The sequence below is a fragment of the Passer montanus genome, unplaced genomic scaffold (genome assembly GCF_014805655.1).
Source record: "Passer montanus isolate IOZ18808 unplaced genomic scaffold, ASM1480565v1 scaffold10, whole genome shotgun sequence".
Taxonomy (NCBI): Eukaryota; Metazoa; Chordata; class Aves; order Passeriformes; family Passeridae; genus Passer; species Passer montanus.
In genome coordinates, this window is record NW_024356505.1 from 12,416,337 (window position 1) to 12,433,624 (window position 17,288).

Below are 17,288 nucleotides of genomic sequence, written 5' to 3' on the forward strand. Positions count from 1 at the left end.
TTTACAAGTACAATTAAAAATTTATTTTTCTCTTTCCGCATTGAAGTGAGTACATGTTTACACACAATGTGACAAAAAAAATCATCTGGATACTAACTAAGTACTAATTGAGATTGCAATTGTATTTTCCTTTGTAACCATTGAGAATATATGCAGGGAAACAGAGGAAGGAGAAAAACACATAACTTTGCCTGGCATATCACCCAGTGCCTCTGGTTTTACTCATCCCCAAAACCTCACTTACAGGACACTTTTGGCAAAAGTCCCTGAACATTCTGTCCCCCCCCCAAACATTCAGTACAGTTTAAAAAACAGGCTCAGTGGCACTTCAATATGATTTCAGTAACATTTGAGATACAGTGCACCCAACACTGCATGCAATCCACTTTGCTGTAAGGCTGACTTAGACATAAGGCAAACATGACCTTAGCTCTCAAATATTCCATGATTAGACACCCTTAGTACACATGCCCCTGTTAAATGCAGAGATGCCTTGATTCCCTTCATTGCTTTTCCTTCTGATCAAGAAAGCAATTCAGGGAGACTGTGTGCTATACTAAACACAAACTGCAAGGCATTAAAATGTTAAAACAAACAGCAATGAATAAAAATAAACTATATTCACATATTCAAAACTTATTTCCATCACTTAAATAATTTTATCTGCAATTACAAAATACATACACTTAAATATCTTTTTAAGAAATAATCATCTAAGATATCACAGATGATGATTTGCCTTTGATAATCTAACTGCCCTATCTCTGGCATAAAGATAAACCTGGACAGTGTTACTACCTAGAATGTTTTCCTATTATAATAAATTTTCTTAAATATACAGTAAATTCTCTTTAACTATTCTGACAGATAGTGCAAATAAAGACATTCTTTGGGTCACAACTTTAAAATATTACCACCAACGCTATCCTCAATTTAATATTGTTTTAGTAAATAAGTAAGAAAATATTTTAAGTGTACACATCTTCTAACATCTGTTTAGCAACACATTTTCCTCAGTTACCTTGGCTTAATGCAGATCACAAAAAATGAATAAACTACAATACTGCTCACCTATCCAAAAGATATGTTATATTTATACTTAAATAAATATATTTAGAAACCTACCTATAAGTTTCCCATTGCTTTCCACATATTGTTATTATCCAATGGCCTACTACATCAAATCATATCAAAATATCTTTAGAGACAACAAAGATCACTTCAGAAGCACTGCTCAGAGGCAATGAAATAATGCTTTGAGAACCTAAGCACGTGTTAGGCCTACACAGATCCAAGCACGTTGTAGAATACAATAGTTTATGCCTGCTTTAGAGTCAACTACTGCTTTGCCCTAGCCAGAGACAAAAAGCTTATCTTAAATATTATCCATCAACTGCGTAGCAACACACAGCAGGCCTGTTTGCTATCTGATGTTGCTTGCTGGCTTTGCACGTTTGTTTGAAGTCACTGGCACCTGATGGTTAGTTCCATTAGTGGTATTTGTTGCTGAGCCATTCACAACGATGTAATCAACCTTGTTTTCCAGTTTCACCAGGCGTTGTAAGATGTCATCCAGAAGAACAGCAATTGTTCTCTTAAGATCAGCTGAAGATAATGGAAAAAACAAATAACAGCCTGTTATTTACTCTGTGTGGAAAAGAACTGCTATTTCAACATATTCGCCTCTTAAGACTTGCTATCCTCCCTACCATACTTTTTGGAAAGGAATGCAGATTGATCAAGAAGTACACAATTAAACAGCTGCTTGAATTTTCTTTAATAACATTCCTTTGTTATCTTAGGGAAGAGAGATACCAGCATAACAGGGAACTGTGAAGGCAGCCAATTAAATATTAGAGTATAAGAGCAAAAACACTAGTTGGAACATTAGAAGTGGCTATTCAAAAGTGTTATTTAAATTTTCATCCAGACAACAGCATTGGAATACTCAGCTATGTCATCTTTCAGCCTTGGATGCCAGAGAATATATCTAAATACTTTCCAGCATAAAAAAGGTAGTTAATAGCTTTCCCCTAAATGACAGATTTCACCCATAGAAAAGCTGTTATTAGAAGGTATCTTATTGCTTCTTACATAAGCTATAAAAGAAGGGTAAAAAAAACTATTTACATCTTTATTGACTGAAAAATAAGAGAAAAGATGGTAAAAAATTCTCATGATCTGGAACAAAAAAACAGTAACATCTTACAATAAAAAACTATTTATGCTGTTGCCAATCACCACCTTTTTCAGATTTTAAAAACACTAACAAACTCACCAGGTTTTACAAGGTGTTAGGATTCCCCTTACACATGAAGTAATCTACAAACTCTGTCTCTACCCGCTGCCCTCTAATCAGTTAACTGAGCAGAAAGATTGGGGAGAAAGATCACAGGCATCAAAGTGAAAAAATAGGAGTAAAACAGATAAAAATTACTACTAATTAAAAATTAGTAGTTAATTAAATTTTAAAAAATAAGTACCTCCCTCTAAAATTAACTAGCTCTTGTTTAGTAATGTTAACTTTGAAAAAAAAAATTGCTAAACAACTCAAGCCAGAGCAGGATCTGCTGTCAATAACAGAGGGTGGGCCATGTACTCTGTAGTATCATTTTGTGCTCAACAATCTGATGGAGGGAATTGTTAAGTTTTAATTCTGATGATCAGCGGGTAGATCAAGAGATGACTTAAGTTTAATATAAACTTCAGACAAAACCCCAGAAGACAAGTCTCATTTGGAAATATGCTGTAAGACTTATAGAGGAGGAGAAAGCTGCAGTACACAAGGATTTTTTTTAAAATGACAGAAAAAAATAGTTACACAGTAAAGGAAGTCCTTTATTAAAAAAAAAAAAAAAGGATTTTTTTTTAAAATTACAGAAAAAATTAATTACACAGTAAAGGAAGGAAGTCCTTTATTAAAAAAAAAAAAGTGGGAGGAGAAAACAGGGAAGAAAAGAGAAGGCAGTCTCTTACTGTGATAAAAATTAATTTTAAGAATGAAAGGATTAGAGGTTTAAACACTTTTTACTCTCCTATTCCTCTTGGGCTGTTCCTGCACATCTTGTCATCACAGACTTGCTTACTTCTTCCTTAGCAGCAGCAAAAAGACTTCAGACACATTTTTGCTGCTTGCACTCTTACCAAATGCCTGCAAAGGGCATCCTACCAGCCATTTAAGCATATCTTAAGGGGATCGAAGTTCATTACTATATGTCTTTTGAGATATTATTGAGATACTATTTTTTAAAATAAACAATTTTAGTTATCTTTTCAATATTGCAGAAGATAGTAAATACTGGCAGCCTATTTATCAAGCTTGGTGCTTATTCACAAGACAGGCAAATCAGAGATATGATGCACCAAGTATTACAGTTCACAAGACAAGAGACGTGGTCTCTTATGGCTACTTGTAAAAAAATGAGAGATTCTGCCAAATTCATAACTGCCTTGCAGTCTCCAGACTGCAAACTCAACTAGTATCTTGCTTTTTCATTGCTTTTTTAAGGTCAAGAAAATTCAAGAAATAAAAGCAGGAAGTTAGCAATGAGGTACTAGAAGAATCTGGAATGTTGAAATGACTTTACATAAAACTTTATCCCTGTATCAAGCACGTGCTTATTCGTCAATAGCTGAAGATTCAGAAAAAAACAAGTGTGCTGTTACTTCTGTAAGTGACTGTATTCATGTACCTGAAAATATCTAAAAAAAATCCTGGAAAGCAAACATTTCATGTATGATGCTTGATTTTGCAACTCATCTTAATCTTCAACTTCACTGAATAAACTAAAATCAAATCAGTTAATACAGAGAAGTTTTTTTCTGGTGAAGAGCATACACTACTTTAAAAACAAAGAAAATTTATAACTTTATAGTTTTTTACAGAAAAATAATATATTCAAGTAACTAGTATGGCTTTTTTCCTCTTACCATATCCTGACATAGAGGCTCCACCACCACCATTCATCAGGTTTTTATTTTCTTCTGCCAGTGCTTTGACATATCTTTTACTGAGATCTAATATCTGTCCACGCAACTCAGCACTGCTTTGGCGTCTTGGATACTGGAAAGTGTAGCGTAGCAACATCAAACCCCAAATGATTCCAAAGATCAGTAAAAACATACTCAGTTTCTGGGACATATTTTTTCTTGAAAATGTTAGAAACATTTCTGATGAAGGTCACAGGCACGTCCTAATTTCAGGAAAAGTAAATGAATTTGACTTTGTCTAATTATATTACATATTAAACAAAAATAATATTTCTATGAAGTGAAAAGTCTTCTGGCTGAATCATCTTGAATATATCTTCTCATGTTTTAGCTGGTCTTGATTCCTGAAATTTGTAAAGTACCATTGGTTATTCAAAACTGCTACAGTTGCTGAGATCAAAAACAAATATCTTTCCAAATACAGTATTATTGCATCATCTAGCAAACAAGTTTTTTTTGTCTGCTTAGAGGTTCAGTTATATTTCCTTCTCACCTATTATTTACCGGGTTTCCTCTTCCTATTTTTACCAATTTTTATTCTCCAAAAATCAAGATTTCTGTGCTTCCACAAAGCACAACAAGTATTTTAAATATTGGAATTTAAACTGTCATTAAACTCAAATGCTTTTGAAAGAAGATGCAGTATCTAGAAGAGACCTGTATAACATTTCTGTACCACATGGTGATGAGTTATACACATACATCTAAACACAACATCTTGTGAAATTATTCACTTGATTCTTATTCTTCACTTTGAAGTACAGCGCAAGTGAACAGACAACACTTGGTTGGTTAGCTAGCTCAAAGCTTCCTCTCCTGGCTTTGTACACTATTAAGGTTTTTTATTTGTTGTGGTGTCTTATTACTAAATAAAGAGTAAAAACACAAAAAAAAATACCACATTGCACTTCAGCATTTTACTTCAACTTTAAAAAATGTCTTACCATAGTACCTAATTCTGATCCCTCAATAAATGAAGGCTTCAGGAGGAAAGCAAATGGTAGGAAAGCTTCATCAGTTAAATAACAAATGTTCAGACAGTTGGAAGCAGTTTGAGCCACACATCTTCAGGAATGTTTGTACTGGAAAAAAAAAAAAAAAGATTTAAACAAATAGTGAAGATATCTTCATTTACTTGTGAAGTAGTTGCAGTCAAAGACTTCAAGCTACATGCTTTTAAAACAGAACAACATTTTCAAACCTAACTGCAAAACTTCAAGCAATTGTTAGGGAAGAACATAGAATTACTCTCCATTTTATTACAAATCCATGCACTGGAATGCCCAGTAACTGACTTCAACATACTTCTAAAAGAAAGCTTGATAAGAATCTCATGAGCATCTCCTTCTTCTTGTGTTATAAGACAGTGAAAAGAGATGTTCCAGATTCATCGTATATGTACATGTACACATATTTACACAGGCATCATTCTCTTACTAATTTTTACCCCACAAACAGATCCCACATTTTTAGACTCTTTCCATGTGCATACCTCGTATTTCTCATTTTTCATCCATCTCTGACACTATTCCAATTGTTCAATACTTTCTTAAAAGAGAATTTCTATCATTTAACATCATCCAGATAAAGCTACTCATTTTACACAATAGTTACATTTTCCCTCACTATTCCCAGTTCTTCCCCACATACTACCTGACACAAGCACTTCTTAAACTGAAATTACACATGTAATAGAGTTCCTCACCAGACTTTCTGTAGCGGCACTTACACCACAGTTTGTATCAGAACATTGAGACTGAGTTTCTCAAGCTGCTGAGCTCTCATCTAACCCTAACTCTGCCTCCATGGCAATTTCCATCCCCCCACTGGCCAGTTCCATCGGCCTTATGCCGACACCCCACTGTCTAGTGCCAACACAAGTGTGACTGCCAGCAGGGCTGCTTGTCGCTTACCCTTCACTCTCCAGATAATCCTCTCACCAGGCGAGCCAGCGCACCTGATTCAAGTGGCAAATTTCTGAAGTGCTCTAAAATCAACATGTGTATCTAACTTATTCTGAAAATGATTAACCCAAGGCAGGGGCGACATCAGGACCTGGACACCAAAGCTGCCATAAAGTAACAACCAGCTGTGTGTAAAATGCCATATGGCAGCCACTGCCAGTACATAAACTGACTGCTGGGTGCCCTAGTGCCAGTGGCAATCCCAAGTCACTGGATGAAGAACAGCTCATAGCTCTCCACCGTGGGGTATGACTGCACAAGGACAGACAGCCAACACACAGTAATCTGAACTCCCACTGTAAATGCAGGGGAATGTACACTCTGTTCAAGGAATGCGCTTAATCCCCTTAAAACTGGTTTTAAGATACTAATTTGTCTTAAGAACGTAAAATAAGTGGGAAAACAATAAAAATTTACATTCCATAGCATGAATATCTGGAATTGTGTTGCTTAATATCTGGAATTGTGTTGCTTAGGATTTCCTGAAACAGATCTTCCCTAAACATGCACTAACCAAAACTTCTTTTCCCTAGCTCTTTGCCAAATCCATGGCTCTGCACTCAGACTTCAATGAATAAACTGCACCCAATAAACAACATCATTATGCATCTATATAATCTCTGAACAGTATAAAAAATGATGGAAAACATTATGAGGTCCAGGAGAAGAGTATTCATGTGATGGCTCAGAAGACTAAACAGTATCTCTCAAGAAGACACTGTAAGCTTCAAACCCCATTCCCAACAGTCTCTACTTTTTCTATTTAAAAAAAAAAAAAGAACAAATAGCTCTTGCAAAACTTAAATTGAGTTCACCTCTCCACAGATCTCCAGCCATATCTCATCCTGAAGTCTTTAGACAATATCACTACAGTCCTTTGGAGTAGAAATAACTCTGCCATCACACTGTAAATAAGACCACAAGCCAGGATAAGAGGTCTAGCCAAGAGGAACAGATTGAATAAACTCCTGCCAAGCAGCAGCAGGAATTGCAGACTGGGCCATCGCCATGCATATCTGATTCACAGTGCACACACTGACTACTGAAACTAATGGAAATCAAGCACTTAACCTGCTGGGAAATTGCATAACATCCATATACTGACACAAGGCAAAGGAACTCGGAGCAAGGTTTACCAAAATGAAGGGAACTATTTGTACTTGCCACTTTTGCTACAAATTTTTAAAGGCCATTCCCTCTTCATGAATTCCAGTGTAATCTCAAAGTTCTGGAGATTTGGTCTCCTCTTTCCCCCTGAAGTGCATGCACTTCTAGTGACTCATAAGATACTCCCTGCAACACCCTTGGGGAAAAAAAATAAATAAAAAAAAATTTTAAAAAAAGTAAGCTTATGCCCAAACGTTTTGGAAGTGAAAAAAAAAAGAGTATTGGAGCAGCAGGCACACATATTAGGAAGGAAATAGCACAGTAAGATGGATGGACTTGAATATTCTTGTACCTCTTGTTACCTGAAGGGTCAGCACTTCTCTACAAGAACATAATAGTTTCAATACTTCTAAGCTCAAAACTTGGGCTCAGAATGGACCTTTGTTTTCAGTAATTTAGAGGCAGTATCCCATAAGATACATGCACACATGAAAGAAAGTGTACTTTGTGATCTTTATTCTCCCTCATTCTCTCAAAGTGCACAATATGCTGAGTTGGAAATCCTCCCTGAGCAGGAAAAAAAAGGAAGCTGAGACTTCCTTCTTCACACTGATTTATCCTGGTTAGAAATGCTGGCACACCACTTCCAACCGCAGCTGAGGGACTTTTGTGGCAAAGGCAAAGCACTGCAGAGAGCAACAGGAAAAAGGATGCATCAGAGATACACCTTGCTGCAATTCCTACCACCATCCTAATCACAGAGACTGAGACAAAAGGCAGACAACCATGAAAATGAAGCAGTACAACCAGAACAAAATTTGAAAATCTAAGGAGGGAAAAAAAAAAGAAACAAAACCCCAAAACAAAACAGACCCAAATCAAACAAACCCCCTGAGCTGACTGCAGGCAAAATGGCAATTCAAGAATCCATGAAGAAAAGAATGTCTTCCACATAATCCTTTCAATTAGCAGCCTAAAGTAACCGATTCAAGAGCCAGTTTCCCAAAGTACTTTAAATCAACATGCATATTTAAATTATTCTGAAAGTTACAAGCCCCAGCCAGGAGCAACATTAGAACTTGGAGCTACAACCAATTCCTGAATGAGGATCTGACATATAAACAGCTTGGTTTTCTTCACTGTTGATTGTCTAAGAAAAGTACTGCCAAAACCAATCAATGTGGATAAACTTTGTCCAGTGGTACCACAACACTGAAATCCATCTGGCACAAAACAATGAACTAAGACACTCATCCACTCCAAAATAAAGTCATGTCTCTAGCCTGTACACCTGTATTTCAAAATCAGTCATATATAAACTATATTATTGACTACATGAAACAAAAGGAGCAAAGATAAAGGAAAGAACTACAGAAAATGTATTATATGTTCTATAATATAGCAAAGTTATACTTAACTACTACTTAACTAGCATCAGACTCCAGTTTGAATACTGACCCTTCTTCATTGAAACTAGCCCATACTTACAAAACATCCTTCTTGAATTTTGTTGCAGTCTTCCTCTTTACTCTTTCCCAGAAAAACCAAGAGATTATATTAACATACAGCACAAAAATTAAATGGTCTATAATGCAAAGGAACGCCTCGTACATGCTCTGAAAACAAGGCATACCTAAACCCTTAAAAGTTTATTTCACCTTACAGCACTGTCACTTCTGCCAGTCAATCAGCCTCTGAAAGACTGGCACATATTCATCATCATTTTTCTAGCCTGCCCAAGAGACTCCAACCTTCCAAACCACTAGAAATGGTTGCAGGGCAAATTTAAACCTGTCCTGCAGGGATGACTTGTGTACTTTCTAGTTTTGAAAAATGTACAGGACAGATGACAGTAATTATTTGTAAGAGAAAAAGAAAGCAGCAGGTCCATCAGGTATTTTTGGTAGCTATTAATAAGAAGTTTGCAGATGCAAAGAATACAGAAAATCAAAGCTTGAGAGAAACCCATTTGATTCAAAGATCAAAAATACTTTCAAGAATAAAGCCAAGAAAAATGCAACGAAAAGAATATTGTTAAGATATAGTCCAATAAAGTCACCTCTTTGGTCATATATTTTGAAAGACAGAATCTCAAATACGAAGGCAGTAGTTCCTCAGTGATTCTCTAGAGACCTAAGCTCTAATGCACTCATATATTAGGAAAGCAGGCCTGATAAGTAGGAATTTTACTCCGTCTATTACTTACTACCGCAATATTTATCAGTTCCTCACTTTCAAATGATAGTAAACAGCAACATGACACTATGGATTCAAGAGCAGGTCTGGCTTTGCAACCAGATAAACTGCATAAAAAGAAGTGATTTATCAAGACAGAGCTTAAAAAAAAAGCTATATACAGTCCTTGAGGCATACATCCAATTAGAGAGCAAGTGGAAAAAATCTTGCAATAGACTAGACAGCAGACAGAAATCAGGACAGTACAAATAAAAGCTGTCATTAATAATCACATTAATATGAATAATTAATAAAATAATTGTACAGTACAAAATCAGAATTTATTACCATCTCAGTTTATGAAATTATTAACAATTTTAAATTACCATAGTAAAATTACATCTGTACAAGAAATTATTATTAAATTTATGGCAACAAACATCCCTCAGTACAGAGAGGGTACTCTGTATCAGTAAACAAAAAACTGTCTCTAAATATGCAGAGTGATACCTCATTGCAACAGCCAACAAACATTACATTTCAGCAAGACAAGAATCACTGAGCATTACAGAATACCAGGAAAAAAAATTTCACGGTAGCATCAAGCTCCATTCTATTATTTTCCCCTTTTTTGCATCTATTGACAGAGTACACCCTCTGGCCCATTTACCTCTGTGACCTCCAAAATATTTTGTTTTCTAATTTTCCAACAGAAAATTTTGAGCAGCACTCAGCTGACAGGAATCAATTGTGCTGACCATTCAGAGAGCAGACAAGTTCTATGTTATTTGGAAAACCCTCAGTCATTTCTGTGAAGCAATGCAAATGGGAAGTCTAAAGAATGACTGACACACAGCAAAACAGTACAGAACATATTCACTACTCAATTAATTGTAAAAGACTGAGACAATGAAATAAGCACCTAGAAGCCCAGGAGCTCACATGCTGAGGCTTTTTGGAATGCCAAAAATGATACTTGTATTCTGGTAATTTGCAGTCTTAGATGGTTGTTGGTTTGTCAGTAGGTGAAAAAGCTCCATGAGGTGCAGCTGGCAAACAGGTGCCCAGAGAAGTGAAGTGTTTACACAGAGCCCTGGTTAAAACTGGTGTGTAAGGAAGAACCCCATTCCTCATATTTTTAGGAGTACACAAGTTCTCGAGAAGAGACCAATGAGACTGCTAACCTGTACTGGCACATCCATACTGGTGACTGTCCTTTGGTTCCCAGGTTTATTAATCAGGTTCATTCAGACAGCTGCACAGTGCCATAAAAGAGCAGGATATTCCACTTGGAACCAGCCATTAACAGCAATGCCAGTTCCCAGACAAGCAAAACCGCATTAAGCTGTCTTTCGATAAAATTTACTCTCAGTACTTCAAGTATTCCTATTATTGCTGCTGTAAAATTTGGTCAACAGAAAAATATCACAGCAGAGAGGGAAAAGAGGATCTGCACTGACAAAACATCAGCAATGCCTGACATAACACAGCCCACCAAAACTGATGAAACTGATGAAACTCAAGGGTCTTTCCAGAGAGCATCATAGATGAAGTCTCTTAGATAGAAGAGACCATTTATATTAATAGCTGCTAGACTCACATGAAAATATCAATTCTATAAAACATGCTGCTATCTTTAGAACAGGTAAGAAGGCACACTTCTGGGCAAATAAAGCTTCCCTACCACTGCTGGGCTGTAGGTTTTAGCAGTTTCTGTACCATTTTCAGAGCATGCTGCCAAAGGAGTCTGCCTTTGTGCCTTTTCCAGGACATCTATCTTTATATCTTCTCCTACAGCATGTGTTCCTTCATTCCCTGCTTCTACATGCCCAAGATTTGCAATTACCTTGGCACACTGAAAAAAAAAAAATCCTTTTGCCTTATTGCTAGCTGCCTTTTGGGGAACACTTTAATGGATATTCCAAGTGAAAGAAACATGAAGTTAAAGGGAATAGCAAAACTGGGTAACTACCAAAAATACCTACTCTTCTATAAAGAAAGAAGAAAATCTTATGTGCTCCCAACAGTTCCTGTTTCTCAACGCAGCCAAAGGATATATGGGCCAACAAAAGTCACAGCTCATCTAGCAGACACAGTGCTGCTGCTGACGAGCTGCTGGGACTACCTCAAACACATCTTACACCAGGAACGGATCTACCTCCTACAGGCTTCTAAGAACAGCACCAATTTGTCTTGTAGATGAACTTGGAGTTGAGAGCACAAACATATTGCTTTCGACTTGAAAACCCACACAGCAAGCTTACAGTGGCTCTGGTATAAAATTATCTGAGAGCCCAAACACTAGACTACCTTTTGTCAGTATTTTAGAAATGCTGGAAAGCTGTTTCTATTTAAATGCATGCATTCCTATTTTCGTTGCTTTTGTTTTACACTTTCTACCAATAATTATTTTCATTTTGCATTGTGTCTAAGAAGTCTGCTCAAGTACCTTAGAGTATCTTCTTTTTTTCAAGACCTTCCCCCTTTATTTTACCTACTACTGCCAATGAATGCTTTTAAAATAAACCAACCATTTAAAAACAGAAATTCTTTGTTCCTTGCCTGTGGGCAGTCAGCCAAGATTCAAGATTTTGAGGGGAAATGGCTTGGCAAGGCTTGTGAAGAAAATTAAAGCAAGCAGATATCAATAGGGACAATATATCAATAGGGACAGTATGCCACACTTGCTGAACTCGCCCTCCTCCCACTGGGCCCATAAACATTTCTATATCTCTGTATCAGATTCTTAAAATAATAATAGTGAAAAAAGTTGGGCTTTTTTAAAATCTCTGTTTAATTTTCCCTGGCACACTTTTCTCTATTTTCTCTTCATGCTTCATTGCCACCATTCAGGTCCCTGTAGGACCCTTGCTCCTTGATAAGTCACAACAGAGCACAAGGCACTTTGTTGGCTTCTCACTTCCCAGTAACACTGTCACAATTTATTAATGGCAGGCTACGACAAGGGGCCCATAGTACTCCCTTGTGAAATTTCACAGCTGTCCTTGTATCACTCTTTCCAAAGCCCCCGAGACTCCAAAACTTCCTCCTGAGATGTTTAGCTAATTTTGACTAGTTTTACAGAGAGCCAAGCCTACAAGATGATGCATGTATGTTACTGGTAAGAGAGGGACTTTCACTGAACGTTTTAAAGAGACCTAAAAGGAAGGCAGGTGTCATTAAAGAGAATAAAGAGGGGAGACAACTAACAAAGTGACAGCTGCAAAGGGGGAGAGATTGCCACTGCTCACACATGTACACAGTGCACCACACAAACACTATTCCAGTAGAACAGCAACAAAAAAAGCACTTGTTCCACTGGGGAGAAAGGAAGAATTTAACTCGCCTGATTTTCTTTCAAGAAACCTGTACAATTCAAACTGCATATGAATTTGTCCACCAAAATTATGTTTCTCTGGCAAAACCACAATACAGATGAGGCTTTGGATTCATGCTCCTTCCCAGCAGGCTGACCCAGGCGAAGATTTCAGAAAAACAACACTGGAGGAAATGTTAAAGACAAGTGATTTCTTCTACATCTTTTCTTCTACAATCTTACTTCTAGATTGACTTGTCAGCTTAACATAGCAGAGTAATGGATTATGACAGACATTAGTTAACTGTAACACCTCAGTGCTGTGCACTGCAAAATACTTTATTCTTAACATTAAGGAAAATGTACCCAGAAATTTAACCAGATTATTTATAACATGGTAGCCTCCTATTTCTTTAGTATTACTGAAGAAACCAACTTCATTGGAATAAGTTTTACATTTCCTTGTCAATGCCCCTGGTTCAGGCCCTCTTTTACATGGGCAAAGTACTCATTCAGTTCTAAGCAATCCAAAATTATTTCTAAATTACATATGAAAATGCTAATACACCTATTTTTGTAAAGTTTATAAAGTTTTTTTAGTAAAGCATAGAAGAAAATATAAAAGGCTACAATTAATAATGCTCAGTTGAGAAAACCCAGCTCATAAAATGGCACAAATTATAAATCACAGGTGAAAGAGGTTGTTAATAAACAAATAGCATATAAAGTACATTTTATCAGCAAACTTGCACCAGGAAAAACAGATTCATTTGAGTGAGTGAGTCTCACAGATTTTTGATAGCTACTGGAAAATGGCTATTTTTGACACTTACTAGTTTTCAGATATGTTGACTACACAGCTGACAGCATGCATTTACCCCACTTACAGTTTAGGCAAGACGCAAGAACTAGTTCCCTTTACTAGTCTCAGAAAAGGTACAAGTGATCATGAGCTGCAGAGGAAATATCTCACTTTTAACAGCTAAATGACATCCAATCCCCAAGATTCATCACAGTTTGTGATTAGCTGATACCAATGCCTCCTTCAAGGAGATAACAGCCAAAAGGAGTCTCTAAAAGCAGATACTACAAAAGCTGTAAAAAGGAAAAGGGGGGAGGGAGGCGGGGGAAGGGAGGAGAGGGAGGAAAGGACCAAAGGAATTCCAGCATAATTGCTTAATTCTCTGGAGCTCTCGAGTACCTCTTAAACAGTGGCAGCTTTTAACACCTAAAATACCAAAAAGAGGTTAGAACAACTTAGGTTTTATACACATGGGTATCTGCAGTCAAAACAGGAACAAAGAAAACAATAAATTTCTACATTTGAGCTAAAAGTGCAATCCCACTGCTTGTGACACGACCAGAAGATGCTGTTCAAAATCTAATACCATCTTCATATTGTCTCCTTTCTCTGATAGTCTCATGAGAGTAAAACAGCAATTCATTACATCTGTTCCAAAATTAACACCGTGTTACACTTAGGACAAATCACACGCACACTAGAATGTACATCATGTTCACATTCTCGGGGTTCTCTTAAAATAAAAAGTTGCAATTCCTGCAAAGATCGCTTTTCACAGTGAAAAAACACATCCATCTGCCCCCAGTTCACCTACTGGGGGGGAAAAACAACAACAAAAGAAACCTCAAAACAGCAACCAAAAAGATCTAGCTAACCCAATCTGAGCTGTTCTAAGGAAACTCCACTTCATGTCATAGTATAGAACAAAAATCACCTATGCTTGCTCTGTGGCACACAAACACAGAAATTACACTGCACTCTAGCTGTCAGTATCTTTTAGATGACAAGAGACATAAAAGAAAATTTACAGGATGCTACCATGTTAGGTAAGGAAACCGAAAAGAGAGTTTGTTAATAATGAATGATGAACAGAGTTACCGAAATAAGGTAGGGATAAAAATGTTATACATGTTTACCAAAATCGAAGGTAAGTGCAATCAAAACATCATCGGATGTTACAAATAAAACAAATTTTATTACATTGTAGCGCTGTTCTGCAACTCTTGCCGTCAAAAAATTCCATACATTATAATCACCTAAAACTCAATGTTTCAAATCTTGTAGGCTTCATTCAGAATTACTTTTTCCTATTTCTTCAATGGTACCAACGAGACCAATTTCAGTGAGATATTTCCCCGTTTGTTTTGGGTTTTTTTACGCAGACTTGCTAGTGCCAGAAGATCACCTAACCTGACACTGTTAAGGATCCTGCCTTTGCCTGAATATGTTTTGGTTGGTTTTTTTTCCCCTTGGCGTGAGTTCCATCGCATCACTCTAATCGCGCTTTACCTCTCTGGAAGTTCTGTCCTTACAGCAGAAGGCATCGATCTTGCAGAGTCACTGCAGTCACAGCTAAAGCCTGGGAGCCCACTGCTGACGGCGAGGGAAACCAGAAAGCCCTCGTTTGCTCCGGCGCTCCCTGCCCGCCCAAGGACACTGCACCGCAGCCCTGGGACACGGCCCCAGCACAGCTCCCCTCGGCGGGCCGCGCTGACCCCGCCGCACGCACCGCCACCCGCCGGGGAGGAACCCCCGGCAGGCGAGCCCGTCCCGCAGCCCCCGAAGGAGGGGCGGGCCAACGCGGGCGCTCAGGCGCGGTGCGCACCCGCGAGTGCGGGAGAGCCGCGGCCCCCCCGCGCCGTCCGCTCCCAGCCCTTGCCCCGTGAGGCTCCGGGGCCGGGCCGGGAGGTCCCTTCCAACCCTAAGGATTCTGTGATTGTCCAGCTGGGGTGGTATATAACCCTCCCCTGCCCACCGTGATAATCGCCTAAATAAAATTCCTTGTGAGTGCAGGACTGTGCTAAAGAGTCACCCCGGCTCTTCCTGCAAGGTTCTGTTTAAAGGAAACTGGTGTCAGTTAAGGAAAAGTGAACATGAGGGCACAGTAAAGAACACGTTCAACAGCTGCGGAGCTGACAGCATTCAGAAGTACCTGTGAGAGTCACCCCCGGCTCTTCCTGCAAGGTGCTAGTTAAAGGAAGCCGGTGTCAGTTAAGGAAAAGTGAACATGAGGGCACAGTAAAGAACACGTTCAACAGCTGCGGAGCTGACAGCATTCAGAAGTACCTGTTGGTCACCTTATCTGGATCCCTTCAGCATGCATCTCCCTCCCTCCCTCCCTCATGGCTTCTCCCTGCTTCCAACCTGCATATTCTGCACAGGTTAGCTGCAGGAAAAATCAGCATTTAAATGCCATGCTGTTCTAGGAAAAGGGACGGTGATAAATCAGAGGCCTAGACCTAAATATACAGACAAAACTCTTGGCAGGTGCTACGTCAGCTGATGAATCTGAGATATGTGATAAAAACTATATGACAAAACAATATCAAGCACAATGTCTCTTTTCAGTGTCATATGAAAATCACACCTTAGAAGTGTTTATATGGTCTTTATATTTTGGGTAATAATACTCTTGGTATCATTTCAAGGGGTAGGTAGATAAAAGCCCAGGATTGCAGGTGTATTGCAGTGTTCTGTATTATTTGTCAAAATAATAATAAATTTTAAAAACCCACCAGAATTAGATTGCTGCTGCAACATTATTTCATTCCTCTCCTGCCAATCATTATATGTAGACGGTCCTTTCAAATTTAATTTGCATAGCTATTGCTCTGTCCTTTTCAAACATGTATTAAGAATTTCCTCTCCTAATATGTTTAAACTGCTAAATGGTAATGGCTAGAGAACAGCACACTAATCAATATGCTCTGAGATTAGCATAGCTTCTGCTTCCTTGCTTAAGTAGTTAATCCTATAATCTGTGTATGCAGATAAGAATATGTGCAACTTTATACTTGCTTCACTGCCACTCCTATTTTTCCCTCTTCCTGATCCCTTACCAGTTGTTTATATCCTTTCCCTTTAGGGAATGAGCCTGATCTGCACCTATCTTTCCCCTCACAGTGTATTTTTTTCCAAAATCATGAATATTCTATACTTACTACTGCATTAAAGCTAACGCTGTATTAAACCAGTGTATTAATATTTCTTGAAAAAAGTCTATAAGGCATGCTTGAAAAACATGTAATTATGTCTTGTTAGCATATCCTTTAGGCCATCTCTAGATGTTTTCTGTGTTCAAACTATCTTCCATTTAGGAGAGACACTCCCAATGACCTGGATCAACTTTGGAGTCTTACTAATAAGTAGTGAAAGCTGAAATATAATATAAAATAATAACTGTCTTTATGGTCCAGGAAACTACAGGTGAAGTCATTGTACAGTGTAGTCATTGTAAAGAACAACGAAGGCAGATAAGTTACAGGGAAAAATGGTGAAGGCAGCTTGTAGTTTTCAATTCAAAATGTAAAATTGATTAGACTTTTGAAAAATAGGTATTTGCATCAGCAACTGCCATTTTTATTTTAGGTTTAATTGCCAGAATATTTTAGGATAACAGGAATGAAAAAATTCTGCTAGAATAATGCAAATGTTTTGAATGTGTGCATCAGGTCTAGTCTAACCCTCAGGAACTGAAATCACAAAGTGGACTGTACCTAGATCTCATACATGTATATGTTAACAAAAATTGTATTCCTGTCCTCTATTCTCCTGAACTTTCCCTCCCTCCCCTGCTTGGTTGTGTTTTGGTTTATTTTTTAGTGTAACCATTATGTATTTTCATTGGGTCCTTCATATTCCATTTTTTTTCAGTGATCCATTCTATGGTAGAAGACCAAATGGTATTTTCACCTCAGAATTTAAGCATGTCCTT

At 37.8% G+C, this 17,288-nt stretch overlaps 1 protein-coding gene across 1 annotated transcript; it reads right to left on the reverse strand.

Annotated features, from left to right (window-relative positions):
- On the reverse strand, positions 1-15,261 carry CCDC126 (coiled-coil domain containing 126). The gene is made up of 4 exons (XM_039709930.1): positions 14,864-15,261; positions 4,935-5,072; positions 3,931-4,334; positions 1-1,605 (listed from the first exon to the last, which is right to left on the reverse strand). The coding sequence occupies exons 3-4, from the start codon at positions 4,166-4,168 to the stop codon at positions 1,424-1,426; spliced, it is 420 nt and encodes a 139-aa protein (XP_039565864.1). The 5' UTR covers positions 4,169-4,334; positions 4,935-5,072; positions 14,864-15,261; the 3' UTR covers positions 1-1,423.
- Between the last annotated feature and the right edge of the window lie 2,027 nt (positions 15,262-17,288).